Below are 24,740 nucleotides of genomic sequence, written 5' to 3'. Positions count from 1 at the left end.
ACATAAGAACTACAATCCTGGTAACAAGAGTGAGGCAGACAGAAGTGAAGAGTTCCAGACCAAAGTGATTACACACACACACAAGCCCCCCCCCTCTCCAAACAGAATCATACTTACTCCTCCGGGGGGGCTTCCTCGCTCATTTTGTTCCTGCTCACCGGGTCTCTCCCGCCTCGGGGGGCTCCGAGCTGCTCATCTTTCCCCTCATTTGCCCCGAGTTCTTAGGGAAGGGGTGGGGGAGAGAAGGACGTTGGGAGTCTGTCCCCGGCAGCATCGATGAGGACCGTCCCCCCTCCTCCGTGTAAGTGGTGAGATCCCACCCGGGAACTAGGGTTATTGTCACACGCCTGCCTTGCCCCGCCTGGTGTGCGCACACAGTGAGGGCTATTGCTGTTGGCGGTGGCCCCGTCCGAGCCCCATTTCTCGTTAGTCCATGTTGGAGCCTCGTTCTCCTTCCCTCGCTGTGTGTGCGTATATATGTGTGTGTATATGTGTGTGCGCGCGTACGTCTGTGTGTTGGAGTGTCTCACCCGCCGCAGCCGCAGGGACTAGGAGGGGAGAAAGAGAGAGAGAGACGGAGAGGAAGTGGGGCGGAAGCGATGACGTCACCCTCCCCAGCAACAAGCAGCTGCGAGGACACGGGGCTTGGGAGAGCGAGGGAGGGGGAAGAGGGAAAGGAGGGGAGGCGTGAGAAGGCGGAATGAGGAGCAGGCTGTGGGGAGGGGTTGAGGGCCAATAACTAATAAGTCACATATTGGCCGTGCTGGCTTTAGGCATCAGTCTAACTACAACTGCTGTGGGGGGTCATTGCTTCTAGTGTTTGTACTTCTAAAGAACTTATATGAAATATATATATATATATATATATATATATATATATATAGTGAATAAAGTGCCCCCTCTTGTAAATTATAAGGATATTATCAGTTACCGAGGAGTTTCATGACCATATAAAAACACGAGGCAGAAGGCCGCCTGTTTTTATACAGGTCATGGAACTCCGAGGTGACTTCTAATATCCTCATATTTTCCAACTGGGGGTACTTTATTTATTATAATACACAACTTTCAGTGAGTCATGTGACAGAAATGACATCAGAACTCACCGTTTATAACTGATGACATCAGAACTCAGCGTTTATAAGGATATCATTTACAAGATATTCATGGCTTTTGTATGTTATATATATTTATATTTCTTTCAAAGCTGATCCGCACGTTCAGGACCTAGTGGACGAATAGATTAGTTTATGCCCTAACAATGGCGGTTTGGGTGCCTTTAAAGGCCGATATCCAAGTCTTCTGCCGGTCGGCTCGTTTCCCACCATGCCTGCTCCTTTATCGTGGCCATAGACGCACAGATAATATCGTACGAAATGAACTTTCGTACAATATTATCCGTGCGTCTATGGCCACGTTAAAGGTGGCCATACTTTGAGAGATCCATTCATTTAGCAATGACACCTTGAGGCTGGCGATATAGGGCTGATCTGATCCCAACGATCGGATCATAACGAAGGGTAAACGGTCGGAACGCGCAGATGCGGCCAAGATCCAATGGAATTTTTAACCCTGTTCGATCGTCATCTGGCCGACTTTCGGACAGATATTAAATGGGGAAACTCGTTGGAAGGCCCCATACACAGGACAATAAGCTGCCGACTCGGTCTGTTGGCAGCTTTTATCGGCCTGTGTATGGCCAGCTTAAGTCCTGAGAGTGTGGATCGTCTTTAAAAGAAATCTAAAATCATCTGACCTGCACCCAGGCAAACAAGACTATATAAACGTGAGTGCCGACTTTGTGCATGGAATATATATATATATTTATTTATTTATTCAGGTTTTTATAGCACAACATTCTCATCATATAGGCATTTGTAGTAGGAAGAGTCATACACACATACTGAATGCAAGTTCAATGGCATGTGAAAGGTGCCTAGGGTTTTTTAGAATGGCAGGTTTGTGTGCCTGTCTGCTGCCACAAAATTGCAACTGTGGTGGTTTGTCTGTCACCGAAGTGCGGCCAACTGGGAGCCTGTCAGGGACCTATAGGCTAGGATACACAGGGCGCACAAGCATCTCTCTCCCCCATTTTGCTTTTTAACTAGTGAATGAAAAAGGTGCCATTGGACGCTAGGGTTGCCTTCTGGCTTGATGCCAATGTTACATGAGGAGTTGTTCACCTTTAAATTAACTTTTTGCATGTTGCATGGGAGTGATATTCTGAGACCATTTGCAGTTGGTTTTCATTGTTTTATTACATGTGCTTTTTTAGTTATTTAACTTTTTATTCAGCAGCTCTCCAGTTTGCAATTTCAGCAATCTGGTTCATATGGTCCCAATTACCCTAGCAACCATGCATTGGTTTGAAAAAGAGACTGGAATATGAATAGGAGAGGTCTGAATAGAAAGATGAGCAAGAAAAAGTAGCAACAACAATAAATGTGTAGCCTTATAGAGCATTTGTTTTTTAGATTGACCTCCATTTGAAAGCTGGACAGAGTCAGAAGAAGAAGACAAATAATTCAAAATTATAAAGAAGAAAAAATACAAGGTTGGAATTTCATCTGATCATTAGGCTTCACATAAGAAAACATATACAGCTCTTTGAAATCCACTCTCTTGTTGTGGATCTCTTCCCAATTTGCATGAGTTCACCAATTCTTGGCGAGATGTTGGTCTGGCAGGCCCTCCTAAGGGCCCCCATATATTTGCCATTAAGATGCCAAGGATTTAATCAGTATCTTTTATTGCCCTCTCTCTACCTTTGGAATAACTATACCCTTAGTAGTTAGTAAGACTTTCATCTGGGTTAAGTAACTATCCAATTATGGATAAGGGCTCTTACACACGGCCGTTCCGACCTGCGCTCCCCTGCGTTCCGTTTTTTGGCGTTCAGCCGCAGGGGAGCGCAGGAATAGACGCAAGTCATGATTTGAAATGGGGCTGTACTCACTCAGGCGCGTGTAGGCGCCGAAAGCAGGAAAAATGCAGCATGTTGCGTCTGAACCTGCGTTCGGCACCTACACGCGCCTGAGTGAGTACAGCCCCATTTCAAATAATGACTTGCGTCTATTCCTGCGCTCCCCTGCGGCTGAACGCCAAAAAACGGAACGCAGGGGAGCGCAGGTCGGAACGGCCGTGTGTAAGAGCCCTAAGGCTGCCATTTTTTCCTTTTGTCAATTATAAGTTGAATTTGATTGTTTGCTAATATGGCTATTTATGGAGCTAAGTGATCTTGGCTTTTATTGTAGTGATAGTAATGGGTTTAATGTCTATTCTGCCTTTTATAACTGTGTTGCTGGGTGACAGGGCTGTTTCTATTCTGCTATTATGCATGTGAGCCTATTTGAGCTTTCTGATCTGATTTAAATTACAAACACTTGGTCTGATTAAAACTGGAGCAAAGGTTGTTGCGTGAAAGACCCAGGTCTCCCCCCTTCCAAACAGTATCATCTTGATGCTGCATATAAAACATTGTATTAAAGAGGTTGTTGTTGTAAGAGATACTGCCGCTAAGCAGCCTAATATTAGGCAGGTAAGTAAATGCAAACTGGATAGGTGTACAGATTGGCAGGTATGTGAGTCGCAAATTAAGTTTCTGTGCCTCCCTTTTGACCTTTTGCTTGTCATTAGAGGGCATCATTTATAGTTTTTATGGTGGGTTGAGTTGCAGACTGTGGCATGGGTTGGCAGGTCCATGTGATTCAGCCTGTACATGCATATAATGTATTAATGCATTTGGTGCCCTTTTTCTTTGAAACAGGGAGAGGTTATGTACTGTGTACAAACTTTTATGTTTGTATTCCTTTGAAAAAAGTCACAGGTAGTGACCAAAAAGTTGGGCTTGAAATAAAACAATTTTTTTCACTTTTTAAAGATCTGATAAGTGTTATGCTCTGTTTTCTTCTACACCCAGGCACTAGATTTTTAGTGGGGTGTGCTCCTCACAGGACAGTGTATACAGTATACACACACCTATCCAGACCTATCAATACACTCACATGTGTATATATATATACCTGTGCTAAACTGTAGACCTTAAGATCACCATAAATATGTTAATTATTCTTGTCCAAAAAGTCATCCAAACCACTTAAAGGCATTCATAGAATCTGACATCATAACATCCCGGCAGGGTATGACCTCTTGTTCCTTCTTCTTTTCTGTGTGAAAAAACAGCATGAACGTCAATTAGGGTGAGATTTGGGGTGAAAACTTTTTTTGTTTCCTAGATAGTTTTGGAACAATGATTGAGAATGACTTTTACATGAATATTTTCTTGTAACCTTGTTGTGAGTTAAAGGGAACCTGAACCAAGAGAAGACCACTAATTAGGGGCTTGTACCAAAACAGTTCAAAATCCATTGTTATAGATGTACAGTTCTGTATTGCATTCCCATTTATTTTCTTCTTCGCTATATTGTTTACCACTTGTGTTTACTTGTATGTTAGTGTTTTATTTCTTATCATTACACTGTTCCGGGAGTTGGAGGTACCATAAACTGAGGAGTCGGAGTCAACGATTTATGTACTCCACAGCCCTGGGTGGAGGCATTGAAAACCACCTGTATCTCTCTCTACTATACTGGAAGATTACCGGTAGTCCCTGACTGCCAGCATGTAGTGAGTTGTCCAAGAAAGGGGTGTTATGCAATTGTGAATGCAAATATCGACTATTTGTTGACCCTTAAATGGGGTCCACAGCTTTAGTTCAATACTCCATGCATATCTTTCCATCTTTGTAAAGGAGTGCAAAGAATAGCATCAGACTGTGGCAGGCAGTGTTATAATGAAATCTTAGAAAATTACCCTCTGGGTCTTTTTTTTTTCCATACCCAGAAATCGAACCCACCCAGACTCGCACAAAACAAGGCAGCCAAAGTCAGCCGCAGTTTAGTGTATAATTCCACATTGAGGTGATGATTACTAAAGTTTTTGGTATTTATTTTTGGTTGTTGCTTGGTACAAAAATATTGGGACAATCTGAAAAATAACTTTTTTATATCTAAGTGCCCCCCCCATTAAATTACATTGAATTAATTTAACACATTGCTTGTCGATTTCCTGAGGTTTGGCTTAACATTTCCATGTTAAGTGTCAAATAATTGACTATACTATACTCCATTTCTTTGAATCTTATCGGTGGACTCAATGGCCTCTCTGCATGCCAAAAACTGCACTTAACTCTGTATCTAGCTCAAAACAAACACCCATACTTCATACCTGCAGTATTTCTATTGTTTGGTCACATTTCTTAAGCTAAGCATTACCAGCCTAAGCTCATTCTGTTTAATCAAACTGTTATTACAGTGGGCTGTTTACATAACCACGTAGTAAAGGGGGAAAAAAAAACATTTGTCATTTTTTCAAGTGGTAGCTTTTATTTCTGTATTTTTATTTTGTAATGTTCCTTTAAAATCCATTGCGTAGTTTATGTGCTCTTCATTCTGTGCCCAAGAATGTTACACAGAGCTGAGCAATTTATGGGGGTTTTTAATTGGCACTGTAAGAGGTGAGTTAAAGAGAGTTTCCTTATTAAGAGCATTCATAAACGATGTGTAGTAGTCCCTTTGGGATGAAAAAAATTTAAAGTCCAGATTTTGTAAATCATAAGAGCACCTCCTAATGTTATTCAGACATTACTGCAGCTGTTTACAGACTTCTCTCTCCTAAATGAAACTGTCAGCATAATAAGTAGACTTCATGCAATGTTAAAAGTAGATGTTCATGCTCAGGGGCCCATTTGCTATTTTTTCTACAAATCTCGAAAAATTCATGGTTTTTCTAAGCGCTAAAAATGTGAGATTTATTAAAGGGGTTGTTCATCTGTGAGTTAACTTTTAGTATGATGTAGACAGAGAATGATATTCGGAAGACAATTTGCAATTGGTTGTAATTGTTTAATATTTGTGGTTTTTGAGTTATTTCGTTTTTTTATTCAGCAGTTCTCCAGTTTGCAGTTTCAGTAATCTGGTTGCTAGGGCCCAAACTACCGTAGGAACCATGCATTAATTTAAATAAGAGACTGGCATATGAATAGAAGAGGCCTGGATAGAAAGAGGAGTAATAACAATAAATGTGTATCTTTACAGAGCATTTGTTTTTTAGATAGGGTCAGTGACCCCCCATTTGAAAGAGTCAGATTATTAGCGTAGTGGTGATGAATTTGCCCCTGGCGAAGTGGCACGGAGTGTGTCGAATCGGTCGTTGCCAAAAATTCGCCCTTTAATGAATTGGCCCCTAAGAGTTTATTTAAAGTTAAACCACCCCTTGCCAGTTGTCAAAGTCCTAAAGAAGAGGTTTTTGGATTTTTTTTTTTTGCTTGGAATTGTCCAAAAAGGTTTTAGAGGTATTAGTATTTTTTTTTTGATCGTTCAGTGTAATTTTCTGTTTGTCCTTTTTTAAATCAGATCTTTTAATAAATTCCATGGCATGGAGAAAGTGAGTTTAGATGTGGTTTCAAAAGCCACTAAAACCATGAACATGAGAAATGAGGCCTCCTCCACAACCATGAACATGAGCCCTGTACCCATACAAAAATGGCACTCCCAGCAGCAATATTGGTATTTTTCTGGTTATCTTGCAGGTTTCTGGCTTTTGTGTCCCTACAGTTTGATCTCCAGACCTCCCCTCCTGTAGAGTGCAAGACGGGTATCTTTGACCTTGGACAGTGTGTCTACATTGAGGCCTATATATACTTTGGTGGTGTGCACGCTGGTGCATGTGGAGTGGAATGAAAAGCCAGCTGCAGTTTTTTTTTACCAAACAGGAGCTCCAGCTGGGGTATTAGATAAGCAATTATATTCACTCTTCCCTTTGCCCAGGTGCTCTGTCAACAGTGTCCCCACTGTAAATACATCAAAACTCAACAGGTAGACGGCACTTCTGGATGAGGTTTATTGGGATTGCTGATGTTAAACACCTAACGCGTTTCGGGAATGTATCCCTTAATCATAGGCTATGATTAAGGGATACATTCCCGAAATGCGTTAGGTGTTTAACAGCAGCAATCCCAATAAACCTCATCCAGAAGTGCCGTCTGCCTGTTGAGTTTTGATATATTCACTTGGCACTCCCCAGTGATTTTACCTTTCGTTGCCCTTTAAAGCAGAACTAAAGTTTAACTAAAGAAGTAGCTAGAAATGTTGTGCATTATGTTTTGGGCTTCTGTACCAGCCTAAGGCAACCACAGCCTTTTAGCAGCGAAGCTCTGTGTCTCCAAAGAAGCCCCAGTAGCTCCCCATCTTCTTTTCTGCTGATTCACTGCACATGCTCTGTGCTGATTTCACTTAATGAGCTTAGGGACCGACTCAAAATATACAATACACATACAATGTAAATGTCACAAAATTTGGCTAATTAATAATTAATACAGATAATTGCTACATGGCAGCTTAGAAACCAGTGCAACTGGCATCAGAATTTAATAATCAGCCCTGTAGCATCAGCTTATATTACAGGCCAACCTCATTTTCTGCTTGATAATTTGTGACAACCCCTAAGTTTAGCTTCTCAACAGCTGCTCAGAGCCCACTGAGCATGTGAGTGTCACAGACACTTTCCAAGATGGTGACCCCCTGTGACAAGTTTGATGTTCTGGATCATTGCTGCTATTGACAAGCTGAAACTTTACTCTGGTGCAATAAATTCGGGATAATATTGCATTTTCAGCCATATTAATTTTTAGCAACACACTGCATTTTTATGGGTTTTACCCATGTATATTATTGAATTTGAAGAATTTTGTTTTGATGCAATGAGCATGTATTTGTGTTTTGTGTTTAAAGCACTGGCAACATTTTACTGAGAATTTAATTTTCAGAAGATTCTTTGTTTTAAGTTTTTTGGTCAAATTTGGATATATAGTTCTGATTTTCTTTTTTTTTTACTGAATCTTTTATGGTTGAATCAGGTGTTAATGGTTCAAAATGTTTGACAATGTTGCCCAATCAACCCAAAGAAAAACAATCTCACTAATTGTGTTGACCATCATAATTCTGCAGATTGCAGGTGGGTGTTGAGGAAGTAGCAAATGTAAAAGAGCATAAAAGCATGATCCATTTTCACTTTCAAATAAAAGACTTAAAGGGATCCTGTCATCGGAAAACATGTTTTTTTCAAAACCCATCAGTTAATAGTGTTACTCCAGCAGACTTCTGCACTGAAATCCATTTCTCAAAAGAGCAAACAGATTTTTTTATATTCAATTTTGAAATCTGACATGGGGCTAGACATTTTGTCAATTTCCCAGCTGGTCATGTGACTTGTGCCTGCACTTTAGGAGAGAAATGCTTTTTGGCAGACTGCTGTTTTTCCTTCTCAATGTAACTGAATGTGTCTCAGTGGGACATGGGTTTTTACTATTGAGTGCTGTTCTTAGATCTACCAGGCAGCTGTTTTCATGTGTTAGGGAGCTGTTATCTGGTTACCTTCCCATTGTTCTTTTGTTTGGCTGCTGGCGGAAAAAAAGGGAGGGAGGTGATATCACTCCAACTTGCAGTACAGCAGTAAAGAGTGATTGAAGTTCATCAGAGCACAAGTCACATGACTTGGGGCAGCTGGGAAATTGACAATATGTTTAGCCCCATGTCAGATTTCAAAATTGAATATAAAAAAATCTGTTTGCTCTTTTGAGAAATGGATTTCAGTGCAGAATTCTACTGGAGCAGCACTATAAACTGATTCATTTTGAAAAAAAATTTTTTTTCCCATGACAGTATCCCTTTAAGAAGACCGAAGTAGTAGGTTATTGAAATTTGTCAAATTTGAGCCCCGTTTACTGGGTGAATGTCGACTTTAATCCTCTAATGCTTTTCTACAAAGGACATTGACCTCTCAAGGGAGAAGAGAGGTAAGCACTAAACTGAGAATTTGCACTGCTGTGAAATGTGAACTAAATGATATCTTTAGTTTTATCAACTAGGGACAGAAACTAGTTCTGCCACAAAGGCTAAGAATAAAATACAATGGGATTTCATTTTCAATTAAGAAAAGTAAAGTTCTCCTGAGCCCCATTTGCCCCAAATATAAATCTAATTATGAAACAATTGTTCCTGTCCTTTCATCAAGAATATACAGCTGCACATAGAAACAAATCCATTGAAGGCATTTCATATTCAGATTCTCCTATTGTGCCAGACCGTGAAACATTTTTCATTTTTGTGGGTTTTAAGTGCTGAAAGGAGAACTAAACCCCCAAAGTAATGAAAACCCTTAACCACTACCCTCCATAGTCCCCTTTCCCTGTTCCCCCCCGCACATGTGTTAAAACCTGTAAATGCCCCTAAGTCTTTAATTACCTCTCGATGCAGAGTCAGCGAAGCTCACAGGAGCCATCTTCACCGCTTCGGGAATCTTTGGGTCTCTTTGGCAATTTCCATGGGCAGGGCCGGCCTTAGGCCTATTGGACCAATTGGGCCCAATAGGGCCCCGCACCTCTGGGGGCCCCGCACCACAGGGCAGCACAGATAATATTTCCCTCAGCACATGATGCTGCCTGGCCTGCCCCCAACTTTGTCCAGCCCATCCCCAAATCCATAGGTCCAGCCCACCCCCAACTCTGATAAGCCAGCCTATCCCCCAACTCCATAGGTCTTAGCCTGCCCCCAACTCTCATAGGCCCAGCTTTCCAACCTTGATAGTCCCTGCCTGCCCCCAATCCAACCAAGCCTGCTCCCAAGCTGAAACGGCCCAGCCTGCCCCAAACTAATTGGCCCAGTCCACTCTCCTATTTCCTCCCTCTCTCTCTTACCCTGTGTGCCCCTATTGTGTGCCCCTATTTCATGCCTCTCACTCTCTTACCTTGTCTGCCCCTTTCCTTTCTATTTTGTGCCTGTATGCCCTTATTTTCCTAAATACTTGGTGTGTCAGTAGCCAGCAACACTTTGTCTAGGGGCCCCGCCAACATGGTCCCAATTGGGCCCCACATTTGATAGGATCAGCCCTGTCCACGGGTGTTGGCGCATGCGCAATTGTTCTGGACCGGAAAATTGCTACAATTTCGCTTGCGCTGCTATACCACTTACTTACTGAAGACTCCCAAAGCGGTGAAGATGGCGCCTGTGAGTTCCGCTGCGCTGACTCTGCATCGAGGGGTAATTAAAGACTTAGGGGCATTTACAGGTATTAACACCTGTGTGGGAGGGAGGGGGGACTATTTAGGGTTGGGGGTAGGGGGTTTTCATTAGTTTGGGGGTTTAATTCTCCTTTAACATTTGCTTTATATCTTTGCCATGCATACATGCTACTAACTATAGAAATTACATTTACATCTGATGGGAGATGACTGAATCCACACCAAAATCTCCCACCATTTCTGAACTGACAAATCCTGATAATTCTTTTTCAAGCACTTAACCTGGAGTGCAAGCTCTACAGTCTAAGTGGTCATATATATACACTCAGGCATGCTGAATTCCCCTTGAATGCTATTGACAATGTATTTTCCAGTGAAATAGACTCACAAATAGAATACACTTTCTAAGAAGCTTGAATGCTCATTTCTAGCTTTCTTGATGAAAATGTTATAAATCCAGAATGAATGATTCTGATTTGAACCTAGTTTGATGAAATTTGACATTTGGGGGGATATTTAAGTCCAAATGATCTCAATATTTTCTGCTACAAACGCCGATCAAATCCGTTCTGGTTTTTTAAATTATTTTTATTTATAAAATTTGCTTTGTGGGAAAAAAATTAGATTTTCATGTTTTTTTCATTCGATTTTCCCAAATTTTTCGGATTTTTCACCCTAAAACTCAGAAAACTTCGGGGTATTGCAAGAAACCCAGCGCACATCAGAAAATCATTGGGACTTCTCCCATTGACAGGTCTTAGATGCCGGATTTTCTGATTCGGACTGTTCCATCCTCGGGGTTTATTAAATTTTGAAAAATGTATGATTTTTTAAAAATCTGATATTATAGAAAAAAAATCATGATTTTTTTGTGATTTTTGTACTTGGAGTTTAGTAAATACCCCCTTGGTTTAATGAGTAAACATGCTATTATAACATTTGATTAGACTCCATTTATCCATAACGATTGTTGTAAATCTGCTTTCTTGTATTGATAAAGGAGTTTTCCAATGCATTCCCTTTCATTTGAACTTCATCAAGTCTAGGGTGGTGTAAAATAATACTGCCAGTACAAGATATGCATAATTTGGGCATAAACACTTTTATAAACAGCCGCAAGGGAGCTTTTACACAAAGGGGTTATTTATCAAATTTCGACTAAACTAGAATCCACAATGTGACGTTAAAAATCAAATAAATCGGAAGCCACAAAAAAAGTAAGGTTGCAATGCTCAAATTATAGTCTACCAAATGCAGAAAGTTGATTTTTTTTGTTGATTTAAGCTTAGTATATTTCATAGCAGATATAGGATGCTGTATTAGAACCTACAGTCAAGCGTTACAAGCTCTGATACAGGTTAATCACTTTATTTACATGAATGGATGCAGCTACAGGGTTAAAAAAAAAATCATTTTATAGCTTGTTTAAAAGGCAGTTTTTATCTTGAATCATCAGTTATAAAAATTATTTTGGACTCTTCCCCATGAAAAAAAAAATGAAAAGCAGAATATTTCCGGCTGCTGACTAGGCTTCCTGTGATAGCAGATAAATAGGCTGGAAAAGACTGATGAGTTAAGACGAGGAAACATGAATCGGACATAACTTTACACCTGGTCTTTCAATCATTTAAACCAAGATGTGTCAGACATTTGTACTCATTCTATTGTGTAGAGGAAATCATTGTTCTGAAAGGAAGTTTATTCCTCTGAATATTTAAGTGCCTATTTATAAAGGCTAGAAGTAGAATATACACCTAAATAATGTAAACCTATTCCCATGTGTGTATATTAGAATAACACATGAATTTACATTTTTTAGTTTTGGACTTGCCACAGTTCATTATGATCAATGGGATTTTTTTCTGTTTGTAACAGAACAGAAAATTAGCACAAAATGTTTTTTTTTTTTTGGTGACCAGTTTATCAAATTATTAAAACGGACTGTAAGGTGCACATTTTTTAAGGATTGAGCAAATCTGCAGAAGCTGTGCTTGATGATACACATTATTTATAGCAGTTATAGCAAATTATTTTAGCAGTTAATAGTCATTCTGGTATCTACAGTTGCTGTGATTCTATTGTAAAATATTTTAGGTTTAATTTAATTAAAGAAAAATTTGCAGTGTAACTAAATATTTTTAGTGTGTAATAGAAACCAAATAGTAAATGTGCAGGTAGGACATGTAAATAGTGGCATATGTCACCTTTTTGATTTCTTCTGCTTTGCCGATAGTACATCGATCCACTGGTACTGGGGCTGCCAGGGTTAAGTTGATGGGACCTGTAAAGCTCCATTAGGACAAAGGGAAGACGGCAGTGGTACATTATCATAAGGGCAACCCAGTTTATAGCAGTTATAGCAAATTATTTTAGCAGTTAATACTCAGCTATTCTGGTATCTACAGCTGCTGTAATTTTATTGTAAACTATTTTGGGTTTAATTAAAGAAACATTCATGGTTAAACTGAATATTGTTAGTGTGTAATAGAAACCAAATAGTAACTGCACAGCAATTTCCTATAGTACAACAATTTCCCTTTGAATCTACTGGATACTGGGGCTGCCAGGGTTAAGTTGATGGGACCTGTAAAGCTCCATTAGGACAAAGGGAAGACAGCAGTGGTATATTACCATAAGGGCAACCCAGTTGCCTGGGGTTTGTGATTTTCAGGAGTCCCAGTGGTGGCACTGCCCAGGGCCTTCTCCAAAGTTGATTTACCCCTGGAGGACAGACAAGAAGAAAGCAGACAAGTAGAAATCGAGTAAATGAAATCAAACAAGATATAATTACCTCATGCACATCCCACTCTTTAAAACAACAACAAAGGTCTCATGTTTTTAAGCGTAGGTTTTGCTCAAGTTGATCATACTTGTGTGTTTTTATTATTGTTTTTCTTATTTCATGCTAAAGCTGCAGAAGAAGCTGCTGTCACTGAGGAGAACTTTCAAGGTAAGTTTCACTGAACACCAATGGTCTGGCTGGTAGCCAATAATCTTTTTTTGTCTTATATGGGGGGGGGCTGGTCACCAGTGTTATTTTAAACATTTGTTCGGGTCCCTGGCCACCAATTATTTTTTAAAAACTCGTTGGGGGGAGGGCCTGGCTGCCAATAATTTTTTTAACTTATGGGAGGCCCTGGTCACCAGTGTTTTTTTAAAAACTTGTTGGGGAAGGGCCTGGCCGCCAATAACTTTTTTAACTTATGGAGGGGCCACCAGTTTTTTTTTTGGCTTGGAGGGGGAACCCTGGTCGAAATGGATTTTTTTAATGCGAGGGGGAGCCTTAGTCGCCAATAGATTTCTTTTAAAACTTGTGGGGGCCCTAGTCACCTGTGTTTTTTTAATGTGTGGGGGGGGGGCATGGCCACCAATGGATTTTTTTTAAACTTGTGTGTGTGTGTGGGGGGGGGACTGGCTACCAAATAATTTGTTTTAACGTGTTGGGGGGCTTGGCTCACTAATGACACTAATGTTGTGTCGCCTTTTTATTATGGTAAGGGGGTGTGTGATTTCTGATGGCGGCCCTGTCTGTCACAGACACCCCATTGTCACAATTCAATGCGTTTTTGGAATGAGTGCCTGTTAGATTTAGGACCCCAAAGCCAACCCTCTAGGCTGCTGCCCAGTTCACCATGCCATAGGATATATGCCCTTAGCTGTAACTTTCTCTTGCACAGCCCGAGAAAGGACAGGGGTGATTGTTTATGTACATCAGTTTAGTAAAGTATGTAGCTGTAGTATATAGTATGTAGCTGTAGTATATAGTATAGTAAAGGATGTAGCTTTGCACTGTACTGTTACAAACTCTAGTTACTGTAGTGACTGTGGCTTGGATTGCTGCCATTAATCAAATTAAAGGGTATATATAAATATATATATATATATATATATATATATATATATATATATATATATATATATATATATATATATATATATATATATATCATAAGGCAAACAAAACATTTCATGTGAATGAACTTTAAGAGTGAAAGTGACATGACACATTTTCTGTTTGCTACCTTCTTAGGGAAAAATTAGAATTGAGAATGAGATGGTGCCCATTAATAGTTTCCAGCCTGCTAGTCATCTCTGAAAATGTGTATTTAAATATGAAGGAGTTATATTTGGGTTGTGGTCTGAATTGAATTTCAAAAACATAGTCAAAATACAGCTGTAGTTATAAGTAAATGAATAAAACAAAATTAAATTCCAAAACTCCCAGACAAAATATATAGCACATAGTAAAATATATAAATAATTAACGATAATACTAAGGAAAATACACGTGAAATACAGTTAACACATAGAGAATAATGGAAAGGTAACAAGAACTGCTTCCTTACATCTCTCCTGAAGGATCAGCTGCCTGAACTGATAGAAGCTCCATGTTTCACCCAGTGGTAGATCTGAGAATAGCACACAATAGGAAAGTCCTGCCATGACTCCCCCAGATAACACTGTAGTAGAAAACAATAGCTTATCTGAAAGCAGTTCCATTGTGAAGTGTGGGCTTTTTCTGAAAATCACAGCATCAGGCACAATGACCTAAGTTAAAAAATACATGAATTTGTTAAATGAATTGGTTGAATTAATTATTTGCAATGTATTCAGTGTAATTTAGTAATACAAAAAACACCATGAAAAGGGACTGAATCTCTTTAAGCTGCATGAATACATTTTGGTGGCAAAACTATTTTATTGGGTTTAATGTTTAAATGATTTTAAAGGACTTAAGGTATGGTGATCCAAATTACAGAAAGATCCCTTATCCACAAAACCATGTTATATTCTGGATAACAGATCCTATACCAGTATACTAAAAACAAGCAAGAACAAACACCATTTTTCAGCTTTATAAAGAAGAAATATTAGATGGGCCTGTTGGCCCTGTTGTGTTATATTTCTCTGTACTTCATTTCTTTTGAACAGGTACACTGGAAGTAATTTTGCTTGTCTGAAAGCTTTAATCATTTAATGAGGGCTATTTCTGTTACCCAGTGAGCATGTAAAGATAATTTTTTATGCTGATGATCATTTTTGTGATATGGGCTATTTCCAGTGACTTTGAATACTGCCAAATGAAGCAGCGACTTATAATGAATAACTGGATATAACAATTGTGTTAGAATAGCAGTCTTTGTCAAATGACAAATCACAAGTCCTGATGTCTAGATCCATAAAAAGTAGATGCAATTTTGCCTAAGAACACTGCAAAAATCTCTAATTATGTAATGATAAATATGCAAAAATATCTAGCATATAGTAAAATCTGAAAACTGGGGAAATACATGTGAAATACAGTTAACACATAGAGGCTTATTTATCAAAATTCTAATTGGTGTAGTTTCAGAGGTGTTTTCAATTTCAACTAACATTTTTAAAAAGCACGAGTATCTACTTAATAAAAGATCAGACTATAAAACGCACAAATGAATAAAAAAAATGGATCACATCCAAATAAGAATACAAAAACCTCAATATCCTCATTTTCGTTAGAATATTTGTATGATTACAAACAAAAAAAACTCAAACCAAAGAATATTTTTATGATTTGCAAAGGACAGCTCCCATTGACTTTTACCTTGCCAGCTTTGAGATGGATAAGTTTTGTATTAGTGTTTTTTTTATTTTTATTTTTTTGCTTTTTACACTTAAAGGATAAGTAAACCTTAAAAATAAGTGAGTGCTATTTGAAGCTCTTTTACAATGTAAATTCATTATTTATTTATTTTTATTATTTATACAACAGTGCCACCTGCTAGTCATTTTCTGACCAGTCTGACCACCAAGTAGTCAAGGAGGTTGTCAGGAGAAAGAGGCTGATCTGATGTTCTTATGGTTAGGAAAGATTTGAGAAAGGTTTCTCATTTTTTCCCTAACCAGAAGAACATCAGAGCAGCCTCTTTATTTCTCCTGACAACCTCCTTGACTACTTGGTGGTCAGACTGGACAGAAAATGACTAGCAGGTGGCGCTGTTGTAACAAAATTAATTGATTTTAACATACACAAATCCTTTAATATCTTGGAATTTAAAAATAAATAAATAATGAATGCACATTGCAAAAGGTCTTAGAATAGCACTCTCATCAATTTTACATTCACTTATTTTTACGGTTTAATTATCCTTCAATATCACATTTTTTAGTTTTTTTTAAAAAAAATGTTTTTAGCTAAATTGGAATATTGAAGGTACTCTATGTTTGGTCTTTGTAAGGTAGATAATTAGAATGCCAGCACACAGATAATCCCCCCCAGTATAATGGACTCCTGCTAACAAAATAGTTACAATAAAGGGTGAAGGGAGAGGTGTTGTATACTGGGAATCTATCTTGCAAGGACCAAACAAGCAGTAGCTTTAATTTCCCTGTGTAGCTCAAAAAGGCATGATTTGTTTATGATTAAACAATAGGCAATACGTCTGTTCAACACAAGCCCTATTCATTGAACTCATGTTGAACAAGGGGGCACACTGCCCCATTCATTTCAGTTTAAAATGATTTTCTCATAACTTCTCCTGATAGTAATGTCTAAAAATCATTATCTGTTGCATATGAAGAGAAAAGCATGAACTGAGATGATAGTACAACAGGATTTCTGTAAGATATTATCCCTCCCACAGATTTCTTAGCAAATAAAAGGCAGCTGTTTGATGTGAAACCACAATAACCCTCCCAGATGTCTGTAAAGATAACATCTTCCTTTTTTTAATTCAACTATAAAGAAATCCTACTAGTAGTAGTAGCGCTTTGTAGCTTTATCGACAACCAACAATTGCAAAGGTGTTGAAACACTGATCAGATTATGCCCTAAAAATTTAACTGAAGGAAGGAATCACATTGGTCTTTGCTGTAAATATTACAACAAACAAGTGTTATTGTAGTAAATGATAGTAGTTATATTGGGTTGCTGGACATTAAATAGGCTTAAATAGTCCACACACCATTCTTCATTAAGTGGTCTAAAGTCAGCTCAGTTCTAAGATTCACAAAACTCATGGGAAGTCATATACCAGAGATAAGTGCAAGAGCACTAAGGGACACAAAATCACACAACTTAGTCATTATAGTGTTACAGTAGAAACGCCATTTAACTTTTTTCAGGTGACCAGAAAAAATTGTGTAAAATCAGGGAAATACATTATGCATAATATATAGGTGGGACCACCAAAAAAAAAGGGAAAACTTAAAATCAGGGGATGTAAAATTGAGTTTTTACTGTATAACCAAACGTCCTGACCAGAATTGTGTTCGCAGTCCTCTTGTGAGGTGGTTTCAGTAAGACTCTTGTGAGGTGATTTCAGGAGGCCTCATATGAGGTGGTTTCAGGAGGCCTCTTGTGAGGTGGTTTCAGGAGGCCTCTTGTGAGGTGGTTTCAGGAGGCCTCTTGTTAAGTGGTTTCAGTAGGCCTCTTATGAGGTGGTTTCAGGAGTCCTCTTGTGAAGTGGTTTCAGTAGGCCATCTTGCTTACACAATCACACTCAGTATGTCCAGAGAGGAAATCTAGTTTGTATGTACACCGTTCGTATGTATGTGGGGTTGGGCATTTACATACTTGTAAGTTATAGGGGTCGTACCTTAGCTTCCTGTATGTGTTTAGTCCAGAAGACCCACGCTTCACTCAGACCCACTGACCAACACATCATCATCTTCGCATCATCTTCGCAAGGTGATTAGAACCAGTCTAGGTACACCTAATAAACTTTCCGACCTGCCTTCTTCCAAGTATTGCATGATCCTGGAAGTGATGTTACATCTGGTAGGAGCATCAAACATAGAAGAATATTATACCCAACTCCCCTTGCAAGTTACCCGTGGACCTCCTACACCAGTGAAACATGGAGGTTTTCCAGCAGGAACCCAAACACATGGGGATATTCCATGAGTACCTATGGATACCCAATGTAGTACTCTACCATACCCCTGTCATTCTACCCATACCCACTGAGGAAATAAATGAATATATGAATATATGAGGAAATAAATGAATATATATATGAAAGTGATGACTCAATAAACACATTTGTTTGAAGATTATTGGAGTGCTGGTCCATTTTGAATTCTACATAATACTTCTTTGACCAAGCACCCAACATTGAATAATGGAATAAGAGTGCGGGTATGTTTGGACTGGACTGTGATATATATATATATATATATATATATATATATATCACAGTCCAGTCCAAACATACCCGCACTCTTATTCCATTATTCAATGTTGGGTGCTTGGTCAAAGAAGTATTATGTAGAATTCAATATATATATATATCACAGTCCAGTTAGTGTCCGCACTCCAAGGCAAACACTGTTGCGGCCTATATAGCTGGGGTGCACGATTAAAATATATATAACCTTGTATTCAAGAAACCGGCACTCCCATGTAAAAATGTAAATTATTTATTGTGTTGGTACAATATATATACAGTGCCCAACTTTTATCTGTTCTTTTATTATCTAACTTAGAGTTATGTTAGTCAATGTTAGTGTATCTATAGTGTCAGTTGTGTATTGATAGGCCCAACTGATATATAGAATATTTCTAATTTTTTTTCCTCCAAAATGGTTTGTGGCATTTATCTTTCTGAAAGGTTCTTTTGCATTTTTTTGTAGCCATAGTTTAAAGTTTTATTTAACATATTTTTCTCATAGAGTCTGTTTCCTTCCAGGTTTGAGAGTTGTGTGAATGCCAAGACAGCCACTTGTGGAAAGATGTATTTAAACTTGCTGATAATTATAGTTGCAGATCTTTAATAATTTTGCTTATTTGATCTAGAACAGGACTTTCATGATTTGGCAGCAGATGTTCCCAGGATATCAGCAGAGTTCATTTCTAACTGAGATCCTTATGTTTTGTTTCAATGTTTTGATAATGTTGTCAGATGTGTATAAAATGTTCATAGCATGCTGTAGAGTTGTGATATAGATTTTGTGTTGTTTAGTGGGATGGAAGCTGGAGCTTAGAGGTTACTACATTAAAATGTAAAAAGGATTTATATGTGGCTCAAGAGAATATTTAATATTTCAGAATGTTTCTTTTCAAAAAAAGGTGTTGACCTGTACATGTACATAACTTGGAATGTGTGCACTTCTATTTTATTTTTGCCATGTGGCTTTCTCTGCTGCTTTTCTGACAAAAGTACAGACGTTTGGTATAAAAGCAATTGTCTCATGATTACAGCCTGTATTATTATTACATCAAGTTGTTTTTGACTTCTATCATATGGATAGTGTTTCTGTAGAATGTGCTGTCTTCTCTTTACATTTTCAGGCTTCTCAGTGTAGGGTTACCATTTGCCCCTGACCACCAGGGACCCAGTTGGAATGAACCCTGACTTCAAAAGCTATATCGCCAGGTGTCCTCTTAAACAATCATAATGGATGCTGAAAAGCCTTTATGTATGTGCATACTAATAGTATTATTACAGTACAGTATTATTAACAGGGGTCTCTTACTTCTAGCTCCAATTCTTTAGCCAGTCACAACTGGTGGATCAGGGAGCTGCACCAGGTTTAAAATTATATCAATTTAGAACACTTATCCAGTTTTCGCACGGCTCTCTGATAATCGAGTGTCGCTATGTCGCTTATTACCTTCCCAGGGGGCCAACTGTTGACAGGCTCTTTAGTTGGTCTGCTAGGTGTGTCCTGAGCAGTTTCTCCCCCTGCTTATTTTTCTGGCCTGGGCCCCTGTACTCTTTTCAGTCGTAGCAGATTCTGAGCAGAGACATCCATAGCATCCAGGCACCAGGGCTGATATATGGAGAAAAGTTACAGTTTCTCAGCCCTAAGTCTAATGCAATACTGCAAGATAAGTCAGTAACACGCTAACAGCCGATTTCATGACTTGATTTCATGTGGATAACATATTTTTATTTTTTCAGCTGCCTGTGACTGAAAAGATGTGCAATATGATTTGCTGCATATGTTCTTCTATAGAAACATGCCGGATCCAATGGCTTTCTGCCCACTTTCTCCTCTGGGAATGTCTTCTTCTATGGAATATTCAGGAACCCAGCTTACTATGTGCTCCTTAGGGTCCTTACCCAGGTGTTTGAATGCGTGTCTATTGGAATACATGCTCAGTATACCAAAACAAAAGGAAGTTCTTCAAATTCAATAATATACTAAGAACATGGGTAAAACCAATAAAAATGCAGTGTGTTGCATTTAAAAAAAGCAACTGTGCTAAAATCAAGATTTTTGGTTCTCTGCATTAAAATGAAACATTTGTGTTGTTTTTTAGGCACAAGTGTGCATCAGATGTTGAGGTTGCTTGTTATTTGTTGTATAAAACTTTTTGTGTTTCAAGTTTAGTGGATCAAGCTGGATCAAGCTGTGCCCTTACTGTCCTCAATGTATATGCTCTATAATCATATCTCTGTTTCCAATAACCATAGGTTCACAAAGCAATTCTTGCAGTAATCATATTTCAATGGAAAAATAAAAAAAAATCAGTTATTTAGCATCTTTGTGTTTGACTGACAATAGCTACTTCGAGAATAGTGATGTGCGTGATGACAAAAAGTCAGCCTGCACCAGACCTGAATCCAACCGGACAAGTCTCATCTATTCATAGACCTGCTCATTTCTGAAATCACGAAAAAGGGTGGGCAGGTGCGCCTCAAAATAAAGGCTGCAGGAGAGTGAAGGAAGAGCTCAACCATAACCTGCCCACGACCCAGAAATAACGTGCTGAAGTCAGCCTGAATCTGCCCAACCCACGGCCCACACATCACACTTTAAGGGGGAAATTCATTAGCCACTTCGCCCTGGTCCATCACAGACAATTTCATGCAATCCTTTCCAACAAAGGGAAGCTTTAAGGGAACTGAATCAGTCCCTACAGCCCTCTGTGGTGTTCCATTCACTGCCATAGTGCTAATTTATATGTGTAAATGATGTTTTTTTTATCAAACAACCCAGGGCTGAAGTCCGCAGCAGCATGTTCCCATGGGAACAAGTACATCATACTTTTTTCCTTAAGTTTTCATTTAATTTCTTTAATAAACATTTTGTATCTCACTGATTTTGAGTTCAAGGTTTCATGTTTCAAAAAACAATTGCAAATAAATCCCGGACCATATTTACTGTTAGAGTGGGCAACACAAGGCAGAATAAATGCCATATAAAAAGTGCTGGCACTTGTCCCATTTGAGTGTAGTATCAGTATACTGTACTTGTTGTGTCTATTGCTTTGATTCAGGTAAAAAGTGAAGCGTGTTATTGACTAGGAGTTAGTCCAGGCTCTTATTTAATACCTTTCATCTGTGTGCTCTCTTTCTTTGTTCCTGCAAAATGTGTAGTTTATAAACATTATGTGCCTGTATTTAAGCATAGCTTGTGCCTAATGGTTTGTGTAATAATTTTTGAGCTGCTTGCAGGGATTGCAGTTGTTTTCATTTTTCCACATTTAGTCAGGTTTTGGAGTATAAATCTATATTATTTGCGTGTGAGTTGTGGTGTATACAGCATTTGATGTTCATGGGGTCAGTTTCTCTGATCTACTGGCTTTCACTTCCTCAATGTGTGTGAGCTGACTCACACACACACACACACAAAAACCCAGCCTTCATGGGCCCCGCCGACCCAGTTCGTCGCAAGGGGGGACTTGTGGTTGCAGATTTAGTGGACTCTCGACACCCTTTGGCAATAAATTAGGGTTAAGCTGACCATATGCCTAAAGATCTGCTTGTTTGCCAAACCATTGGTTCATTTACCAGTCGACGGGCGATCATCACAATGGATCATAGCGTAGGTAAATGCAGGCAATTGGGAGAGGACCACATCAATAAGCTGATATGGTCCTCGTCCTGATGGAAAATGGGGCCCACTAATGGTCCTATCCAACCAATAATCAAACCCACGTATGCCTGCCATTACTTGACCTACTACCAACTTTGTAACTTTCCATAGATCTCTTGTAAAGTCTCCTAAACTTTTCTCTTACTGTTTGCCAACCCCACCAATTCTCTTCCTGCAATGTTCGCTGCCTAACCTAGAACTCATAACCTACCAGGGCCCTCTCAGACTACTTTTTCCTGTAGTCAATTATGCTCTTACTACATTTATTGCTTTGGGTTTTATGTGACGCAGTTATGAAGTGATATTTCACAATTAATATAAGTTCCAGCCGGTGGCATATAGTTTCAATGTAATTTTTTTGTGCAGGTAAACCAAACTTCAGCTTTAAAAAAATCCAAACATTGTCATTCAGGTAGCACAATCGGATGTACGTTTTTAAGACAATAGTGACTCATTCACATGATGAAAATCAGTCGTTAGTTCAATATTCTTGCTTTTATTTGCAGTTGCTTTATACAGCTTTTATCAATAAGCAGGCACAATGAGAAAATAATCAAATTACTTGGGTGGCGGTGAGGTTTATAAGCAGAACGCTTTGATGATTCATATGTATGATTCATATCTTATGCTGCATCGAACTGTAATCACAAATACTGGGAAAATGTTGTTTGTACAAGTGAATTGCCAAGGAACGATGAAGGCATTTAGTTACAAGAGACTTTGATACTTGGCTGGCACCTTGGGCATTCATGGCTTCACAGTGTTGGATAATATGTATGCCTTTATATTCGTTTATACAGAATTACTATCTTTAATAATTAACATGATTTGTTTCCAGGGATAAATGTTACCTGTATGAACCAAAGAAATATGTGTGTGTGTGTGTGTGTGCACCTGAGTTTTTGCACAATAGGTCTAACACTTAAATCTGTAATCAGAATAAGACTGAATATAGGGTAAAGGGTAAGTCTGTTGGGTTGAGCAGCCACATATTAAATATGATCATCCTCAATCTTCCTGTAATCCAGAGCTTAATGGATAATTTATTTGCATAAGGGTTTCCATACCTGTACAAAATAAAATATTGTGACCTTATATTCTGATCCCCAATCTTGACTTGTAAGTAAGAGTTGGTTAAAGAAGAAATATTAAGAGAAAGTAGTTATTTTGGCAACCTGACCAGTATTTTAACAGCCTTGCCAGTAAAAATAATGGCTGGTACCAATGCTATTGTTAGGGGGAAAAAGATATAAATATAGTAAAGCTGGTATTTTTTATTCCAGAAAAGGTGACAATCCTACAAATGTTGTATTATAGAGCAACACCAGTAGAGTTAGAAATATGAAATCAAATGTCTAATTGGCTCATAGGATTGGATGTGTTTCTTGAATTAACAATAGTTTTTGGCATATTGCTATATAAGAGTTATACTAATATAATGATTTAGAAAAAATCGTATCTGCCCTTCATTAATCAGGAAATACCTTATTTAGGGAGTTGGGGATGCCTATATTAAGTGGGTTTTGATTCCTTATATCTGCACTTTATGTGCAATGCTCTTAGCATGACATTGACAACAATAAAGGCAGGCTCACATGAAGTAAAATCAGTCTTTTTATTAAACGCATGTCATTTCAAATATATTGGGGCAAATTATCATATAGTCTCGGTGACATTATGAGACGTTGCATTTAGGGGTCATTTTTAAGTTTTGTGGTTTTTGAGTTGTTAGGTTTTTGTTTAGTGACTCTTCAGTTTAGAATTTAAAGAGGGTCAATTGTACCCCCATTTCAGAGTTGGAAAGGGCCTACAGAAGAATTATAATACGGTAGTTTAAAAACTAGGCAAATTAAAGATGACGAACACTTGAAAAGTTGCTAACAGGAAATTCTATAACATACTAAAGTTAACTTAAAGATATCTAGTAGAAGTAAATCTAGAGCAACTGGACTTGCTGATTAATAATTTATGACATTTCACTACTCATCTGAGTCACTTCTTCAGTTCAACTAACTGGTACTGAAGAAGCTGCTCAGATGAGTAGTGAAATGTCTTCAATGATTAATCAGCAAGTCCAGTTGATCTAGATTTACTTTTGCTAGATATACCATGACCTGAATGAATGAAAACCTTCATAGACATATTAACTTAAAGGGGAACTGTTGCAAAAATGAAAATTTAATATTAGCTTCATCATAATGAAATAAGAAACTTTTTAAATATAATCAGTTATACATTCTGTACCATTCCTGAAATAAAGTTTATATTCACTATTCCTCTCTCAGCATCTGTTTCTCTTCATTCTGTCTTCATGCAGGAGTTGGGTGTCAGATAATCATTGACCGTTAGATCCAATATACCTTATAGGGGGGCTCCTTTTGCCTAGAAGATGTGTTTGAGCTCACTCTGTTAAAATCACCAGACACCCTGTCTCTCTACATACAGTATTTGTGCAAAAGGTAGTTATTTTGTTAGATTTTGTTTGTACTGGAATCAGTTATTTAAGTGAGTTCTCATACATCTGCTAGGAAAGGAAGCCCCCCTATAAGATATATTGGATCATTTATCTGACACCCAACTGCTGCATGAAGACAGAATGAAGAGAAACATATACTGAGAGAGGAATAGTGAATGTAAACTTCAGAAACAATGCAGAATTTTTAATTGATTGTATTTAGAACGTTTCGTTAATCAGTATGAGGAAGCTTATATTATATTTTCGCAATAGTTCCTTTAAAGATGACTATACATTTTATTAGATTGTGATTTGGTTTTGCTAAATAAAAAAAAAATCTGTCTGACCCAAGATGTAGCCCAAAACTTGGATTTGGTGCATCCTTTCCACATAGCAGTCATA

General features: G+C 38.4%; 1 protein-coding gene and 1 long non-coding RNA gene across 2 annotated transcripts in view; one reads left to right on the top strand and one right to left on the bottom strand.

The window, feature by feature from the left end:
- The window catches only part of spred2.L (sprouty related, EVH1 domain containing 2 L homeolog), a 76,363-nt gene extending 75,675 nt beyond the window's left edge, over positions 1-688 (bottom strand). Inside the window, exon 1 of the mRNA XM_018262817.2 lies at positions 118-688. Coding sequence (XP_018118306.1) covers positions 118-143 — 26 coding nt within the window. The 5' untranslated portion in view covers positions 144-688. The remainder of the gene's footprint in view (positions 1-117) is intronic.
- On the top strand, positions 166-21,646 carry LOC108716583. The gene is made up of 3 exons (XR_005961193.1): positions 166-301; positions 12,990-13,028; positions 19,963-21,646. It is a non-coding gene; the product is annotated as an uncharacterized LOC108716583 (long non-coding RNA).
- The last annotated feature ends 3,094 nt before the right edge of the window (positions 21,647-24,740 follow it).

Source organism: Xenopus laevis, chromosome 5L (genome assembly GCF_017654675.1).
Source record: "Xenopus laevis strain J_2021 chromosome 5L, Xenopus_laevis_v10.1, whole genome shotgun sequence".
Lineage (NCBI taxonomy): Eukaryota > Metazoa > Chordata > Amphibia > Anura > Pipidae > Xenopus > Xenopus laevis.
Note: the sequence above shows the minus strand (reverse complement) of the source record. Positions and strands in the feature narration are given on the sequence as shown.